The sequence below is a fragment of the Choristoneura fumiferana genome, chromosome 21 (assembly GCF_025370935.1).
Source record: "Choristoneura fumiferana chromosome 21, NRCan_CFum_1, whole genome shotgun sequence".
In the NCBI taxonomy this organism is placed as follows: domain Eukaryota; kingdom Metazoa; phylum Arthropoda; class Insecta; order Lepidoptera; family Tortricidae; genus Choristoneura; species Choristoneura fumiferana.
In genome coordinates this window covers 16,221,068-16,228,961 of record NC_133492.1, presented here as the reverse complement: position 1 = coordinate 16,228,961, position 7,894 = coordinate 16,221,068, and the positions used below count along the sequence as shown (strand labels likewise).

The 7,894-nt window shown below is 37.3% G+C and overlaps 1 protein-coding gene across 2 annotated transcripts in view; it reads left to right on the top strand.

Moving 5' to 3' along the window:
- The first annotated feature begins 1,825 nt into the window (after nt 1–1,825).
- nAChRalpha2 (nicotinic acetylcholine receptor alpha2) overlaps nt 1,826–7,894 on the top strand; it is a 54,596-nt gene continuing 48,527 nt past the window's right edge. For both annotated transcript variants that reach the window (XR_012452648.1, XM_074104256.1), the window contains exon 1: nt 1,826–2,320. Coding sequence is in view for 1 of the 2 variants with exons in the window: in XM_074104256.1 (XP_073960357.1) it covers nt 2,123–2,320 (198 nt within the window). In the remaining variant the exon portion in view is untranslated. The remainder of the gene's footprint in view (nt 2,321–7,894) is intronic.

Genomic DNA, 7,894 nt, shown 5'->3' with positions numbered 1-7,894 from the left:
TAAAGTCAAAGTCAAAATACCTTTATTCAATTTAAGCTATAACAAGCACTTATGAATGTCAAAACAAACATACCACCGGTTCGGAAGAAGCTCTGTTGAGAAGAATCCGGCACGAAACTCAACGAGGTATATACCTTTATTTTTTTATACGTATGCATTGTATTTATATTTGTAATTATACCACCCTAAAATTGCCAGGGTTAAATTCATGTGTCTAGGAATTACTTTCAGCTCATATTTGTATTTTAAGTACAGAATAAACTCATGGTTCGGTTGGGCACGCCCGGTGGTGTTACGAGCGTGTTCTTTGTTCATTGCGCGGCCGAGACGCTGGTCGAACATATGTTTACCTGGCAGTACACGCAATGTACAGAAAAACTCGTTGGTTGCCCATAAAGTCGCGGCCTGGTAGCGAGCTTTAAACATGCTACAATCTCGTAGCGAGCTACGAGGTCTACGCCGTAGCGTAACTTTATATTGTGAATCCAACAAATCCAAAAGTTTTTTTGACTGCGTGCGTGTGTGTGGGTGTGTGTGTGTATTTGTTTCTCTTTCAAGCTAAAACGATTGGGAGGATTTCAAGAAATTAGTAAGAAAAATCTACAGCTAAAAATACTTTTGTAAAAAGTTTTCAACTCTCAAAGAGGGGAAAGATTAAACGTAAATGATCTTTTCAAAAGTTTACAACAACGGTCTACAGAATAAAGTAAAGAACAACACTAACAATAACAGACCCAGCCGTTCATTCAACTAGGCGGCACAAAACACTTGCAAACTTCAGTCTTCAAACCTCTTTCCTTACAAAACTTTTAAAAATTCAAAGATTTCAAATTGGAACTGTTCTCAACCCGACCGTGGCGTCAATAACAAGCGAAACAAAAGAAGTCGACGATTCCAAATTTGAAAGATGCGAAAACTTTTTCACTCAGGGCTGGCTTTTATGAACGCATTAGCGTCAAACCTTTTCGCTCCGCTCTTGGAGACATCTCAAGTTTTACAGTTCCCAGATTATGGTGGTACAGTCACCAGCATTAACATCTGCGACAGCGGAGCGTGCAAAAATATCTGACACGTCCTTCCGGCGCTAGAAACAGAGTCGTATCAGATATTTATGCACGCTTGTTCTGTCAGATATTGGTGCTAGTAACTGTACTAAAAATATTTCCGAATCATTTAGTTTCCTTGACACACAAAAAAATAGTCCTGGCTTACTGACTAACTCTTCAACATCAAAACGATGGTCGTTAAACTTTGAAATTTATCTCTTTTTATTCAAAATTCACGGAAACTAAGCTTTCTAAAAGAGCCAACCAAGAAAAAATGTTAATCTAGTTAAAAAATGAACAAATTAAAGCAAAACTCGAAAATGAAAGCTGCAGTTATCTCGTAAGAGGATAACGTAAGAGTGTTTCGTTCCGTTGCCGAGTAGCGAAGATAAGCCTCGTGCATCGGCCCTGGCGTGTCCCAGATACCACGTCCCTTCGTAAATATAACAACTGGAATTAATTGCCCTAACAACGACGCCAACGCCATCTATTATTGCGGCGCGAGGCGACGGCCATGAATGGGGCAACGCGCGTGCGTACTACGCATCGATCCGAATACTGGCATGTAAATAATGTATTCGAACGCGAAAATACGCGTGTCGTTATGGCTGAACGGAACAATGCCTATGCCGTGCCATTAATTTAGAAAAAAAAAACTGTCACAGCTGTGACACGAAAAAGTTGCACTTAAATTACTTTTATTTGTTTTAAATTAAAAGACGATGACATGTAAGCAAACATCAATCAGATTTTAAGTTGTCGAATGAACAGGAAGCTCTAGTTTTTCATTGGTTCGAAGCAATGGATGTTGACGCGTCGGCCGAGTCGGCGCAGTGCCGCCATTTTGCCGCTTCCCCACTAGTAATGGCGCCACAATCGCCCCTGGCTCTCGGGTGTAGCTGTCAAACAATATCCACGAAAACTCATAATTTTCCCATCAAAAAACAACTTTTAAACTAGCAAAAACAAGCTTCCATCCAACTGCGTCATGGATGGTTTAAAATTGGGACAAAAAACGGTTTTTTGTTGACTCTATTGATTGTTTTGCAACATAACCTTAATCTGTGCAGTGAGTGATGTTGTCTTTTAGCAAATCGCAGTTGGTTTTTCATTTATTTTCGTTTATTTGCGGCCTGTGTTTCGCGAATCCCGATGCGAAGAGGCTGTATGATGATTTGCTAAGTAACTACAATAGACTGATCCGACCTGTTGACAAAAACAATAATACGGTGTTAGTTAAACTCGGTTTACGCCTGTCGCAACTTATTGACTTGGTAAGTTTATTTAACTAGTAAGTCATTGTTTGTGTTGCAAAATTCGCTTAATATATTTAGCAGTACAATTTTTGATTTTTTTTGTGGTGTTTTGAGTTTAGTTGATATGCCGCCAACTTTTTTTTGACGACCACTTGTATAATGGTCAGTTTCGATCCCTGGTGGGGTAGAAGATAGTGTATGTCAAGAATACAAAATGTTTGTTCGAGATAGGATGATAAATTTGTTATTTAAGCATTTGTATTTAAGTATATCCTTACCCACCCAAATTACAAGCTTCGCCTAGTTTGGGAATAGTTCAAGTTGTCAATTTAACCCATTATATTAATTAATTACTTTCTAGTCTTTATACACAGCTTCGCATGCGTAATCATTGATTGATTGATCTAATTGATATCAATTAGTTCCGGCAGTTGAATTGAAATTCCGGGACTTTACTAAATCCCCATCGAAATTCCCAAAAGTCGCATCATAGAATTCCTTAACGTCGACTATAAACACCGGCGCCATTTCATATCTCTAATCCTAGCTGTTGAAATTACCAGATTTTATCTGGTTCTGTGTTAGTATCAAGGAGTACATATAAACACACATACACACACTTACAAACTTTCGATTATTTAAAAATCGCAAAATGAATTATTTTACAGTCGAACAAATTAAATCATGACCCAGGGTGGAACCTTTGTGCTACTAATGTTAAGAAGACATCTCATACCTTTGTCAAGGAAATCATATTGAAATTGATTATTAAAAGGTTCCACCCTGGGTCATAATTCAATTTGATCGACTGTAGCACACATTTTAAGTATATATTTCATAAGCGCAACAGGCGACAGGTGATACTTACAATTCAGTCTAAGTTGCGTAGCCAATTTGAAGCCTGGTTCAACGCGGAACTCTTCAAGCCACCAATGCATTTCGAGACGTAATTATGTAAATATTAGCTTTATCAAAAATATCTGAACACGCTTCTACGCTGTTAACAGTAGAGTCGTGGAAATATCGTTTTATAAAATCCGTTCTTTCTACCTGACTCATTACTTAAATCATCAATAATAATAATTTCATGTTTTGGGCTGAATTAATTAATTAATTTGGTAACTTTATGCATGAAGCAAAATTATTTCCGGTTTAATGGACAGTATTATTTACAGAGTGATGGTTTAGCAATGGGATCACCTATGAGTCCATTAATGGCAGATATTTTTATGCATTACTTTGAGAATCGGTACATTGTGGGTAATAATAATATTGTATATTATTATAGGTATGTTGATGATTTAATTCTATGTGGGAGGGGAAGTATGAGACAGCTCGATTTGTTTGCGAATGGTTTGAATAACAAACATGTTAAAATAAATTTCAAAAAAGAATTAGAAGAAAATTTTTCGTTAAAGTTTTTTGGATTTGTCAATTACTACATTTAATAATAAACACCAATTCAAAATTGACCGAAAGCCCACGTATACAGATGCCGTGATACCATGCAGCATCGTCTTATCACCCGTGGCAGCATAAATTAGCAACTTTTCATTTTTATGTACATAGATTGTTAACTGTACCTCTTTCTAGGGCTCATTTTGATTTAGAGTTAAATACTATTTATCAGATAGCGATGTCAAATGGTTATACTAAATAAATGGTAAATAGTTCGGTTCAGAAGAAGCAGGCACGGATAGTGAATAGCATGCTTTACGCTGTGTTACCATCGCAGTCTTCTAACAAATATAGGTGTAGCATTTCTTACGTTGGTCGTTTGTCTGATAGAATTTGTGGGTATTAAAGAACACTTTGTATCCTAAACTTTGTAACCACAAAGAGAAGGTGGATAAAGGAACTAGATCGGGTGTATACAAGCTCACTTGTAATGACTGCAGTAAAGTATATGATTGGTCAGACAGGTCGCAGTTTTAATGCTAGATTTAAAGAGCATGTTTCGGCATATAGGAATGAGCATCCTGATAGATCGAATTTTGCCAAACATCTGTTAGTGTGTTCTGTGTCATTCTTTATCAGACTCAGATTCGTATGAAGTGTTAAATTATTGTGGCAAGGGGTTTCGTCTCGATGTTCTAGAATGCATGGAGATAATTAGATACAACAGTATGGGGTCTATTATTAATGAGCAGGTAAATTTAGTTTCATCTCCCTTGCGCTACGGCTTGGATCTAATTTCAGCAATGGTAGTTTGTGTAGTGGGTTTGTGTGATTTGTGTGTATTCTTACAGTGTGGAGGTGAAGGTACTGCATGAACACGCATATTGTGCATAAGGTCGCGGGTGAGCAAGGAAATTATTTTAGTTCAGTTTGTATTTTCGATATGGGTTTTACGGGATGACCGTAAAAGTAAAAAAAAGGAGTTGAAATAAAAAAGACTCTAAAAACCAATCTTATATTATTTATTATCAATGATCGTAGTAGCATATGACGTCATAGTCATAGACCATCATCTTCGTCGTCATCTCTCTGTCTAATTGGCATTAAATTTAAAATGTCCATATCTTGGTTGTTATTAAATTCTTTCACAGCTCAGTTTATCAAACAGAAAAGATAGACTTGATGTTTTTTTGCGTATTTTCTATACTGCTTGGCAGTCTTTTTCCCATTAACAGCTAGGTATGTTTATTTTTGAGCTCATCGTGTTGTTCCAAATCCAATTTATCTTTTAACGCCTAACAGTGTTGTCAATAAATTTAATTCCTTTAAAAAGCAACCACAAACTTAAAACTACGACGCAAACTTGGTAGAAAAAGCTAGCAACAAAGAATAACTATTCTCCTCTCATCCTGACTATAAAAATTCGCTTGAACTTTAGATGTAAAAAGTTTAGTATTTTTAAGACGGAATCCTGGTTCTGTATGCGGTGGATTCTTCTGAATACAGGTCATTTAAGTTTTTACATTCAGAATGCTGATTTTTATTTCTTCGTTTAAAACTTTGGAACTTGCAGATCTCAATGATACATATACAGCGTGTATTTTTGATACTACCTCAAACTGTAACCAGAAGAAGATTTAAGTGCTGTGAACCGATATCAAAACAAATTGTTAATTTAGCATTAACTACCAGAGCGTAATTAATTTTTGAAATGTTTTCGAGCAGCAGTGTAATGCGTACAATAATTTGATACGAGAGAGAAGCGTTCTTTGACAGCTGTCACGTCAACAAGTGCGACGTTTTGAATAAAAACAAAGTAGTATCGTGTAGTGATACATTGCGTGCTAATTAATTTTGTATGGAAAATAATAAGTATATTTTTTTACTAAAACCTAATAAAATGTGATTGATACGGCCTTCACTAACGCTGTATACATACCATTCTAATTTTAGGGAAACAAATTGTTTACAGGACAATTATTTAAGTGTCTTATTTACTCTCAGGTCTTACTTAGTAGATTCGCTATTTGAAGTAAGGTAGCGCCAATGTGGATCGGAATAATTCCCAAAAATCCCTGTCCTGAATGATAATAATTAATAATTTTATAACACCCCTTTGATATTAGGCGTCTTCTTGACAATATATTTGAATTTTGTTTACGTTTGATAGGTAATCTTTTCTGGAATTTTGTTATACTTACTCGTAAAATCGTATGCAATTTTCAGATCTTATATTTCGCCAAGTTTCATGTAAATCTGTGCAGCCGATATTGAGTGTTATAATAACCAATATCCAAACATTTTCACAAACTTTCTCAATTCAAAGATAAGATGGGCCCTCCTAAATATCTACCTATGTAACTGACATGAGCATAAATAACTCAGTTCTCAGTTCATTGCATATGCTGCCAGGTAACCACTGTGCGGCCAGGGGAGCTACTACGGAATTCGAAAATCGAATTTCGTATCGTACCATCCCTCTTACTCTCGTACTAAGTAATATTAGCGTCAGCAGGACGTCAAGATACGAAGTTCTAATTTGCGCTTAGTAGAGGGCCAGACCCGGCTCACTCCGCGATTACGTTCTCCGCTACAGGTAGATGCCTAGTGCCACTATGTAGTGGCATATTCAGTGTTTGCCGCGCACTGCCTCGGATCGCCCACGTGACGCGCTCGCGCTTATTCTACGTCGTTTTTTAAGCTATGCGATAGACAGAGAAACTTAAAATAGGTATAATTCTTATGTGCGCGTGTTGCAGCAGCCGCTGAGTCGCGTTGCTCCGAAGACGAAGGGCTACGGATTAGCCTGAAACATGTCGAGCTAAACTCGATTTAAGACGTGAGTCATCCGGGTCAATATATTTAATATAATTCTTATGCCTAAACGTCGGTGTTGTAAGGAAGAGAAGCTTCTGTACTTTATTAGCCGACTGCGAAGAAGGAGGGGTTATTACTTATTCTGTGGTGTGGCGAGCAGACAGAGAAAACGCTCGCTGCCACGCTACTCGCTGCCTTAAAGACAAAGAAGCTGACAACCCGACTCCGCAACCCCAATTAACAAACCACGTTCAAACAAAGGTGCCATAACAACCCTACATGCAAATTCGACTACCCCAAACTTTACCTATACCATTCGATCGTATCTTTTCTAAGCGATCCGATTTTACCCCTCTATCGTAGATAACGCGACATAATAACGGGTTTTGTCACCGAGACACTTGGAGGGCTCTCGAAGCCTCCTACACTTAAATGAGCCACTGAAGCGCCCTTATAATATTTTAAAAGGGCTTACCTAAGGGTTTGACACAATTCCCCCGATTTTCCAGTTAGATTTTGTTCTTAGGACGGAAATCTCCTGTGATGTGGTGTGAAGTTTAGATTTCGTTTAATAGGCCGTAAAACGAGCGACGTTCAAAAAGGGGAGCGTGTCGAGATACGTTAAGTAAAAAAAAAAAGACGAATTAAAATTATAATTTATTTGTCAACATCGCTACAGCAATAATGGATTCGATACAGCGTCAATCAGAATCGTTTATTGTTAGAATACAATATCTCTATAGTATTACAATCTTCTTGTTACTAGCAATCCACCCGGAATAATTTAAAGAGAATAGTGTTAAGCGACGAAATACATTAATTGTTATGTGATAATTTTTCTACAAAGATATTAATTTGATGAACTGTTTGATCGTGTAATTTATTTATTAAAAGTACATTTTGTACCTTAACAGCTAAAGCAAAGCAAACAAACTTACAATAACTTAAGATAATAAGATAACCTACGGACTAGTTAAGGTTGAGATTTATTTTATAATAGGTACTTCCGGATGATTTCTGAGAAACTCACCGTTATGAGTAAATTTTATATCCATTACGTATTTTTTCCATTATTCTTTTTAAGCTTTGTGTAATGTTATAATTTTGAAAACAATGAGCCGCTTTTTTATTATTCAACTGGATGGCAAACGAGCAAGTGGGTCTCCTGATGATAAGAGATCACCACCACCCATAGACACCTGCAAGACCAGGGGATTGCAGATGCGTTGCCAACCTAGAGGCCTAAGATGGGATACCTCAAGTGCCAGTAATTTAATGTCTTACTCTCCACGCCGAAACACAACAGTGCAAGCACTGCTGTTTCACGGCAGGATTAGCGAGCAAGATGGTGGTAGCAATCCGGGCGGACCTTGCACA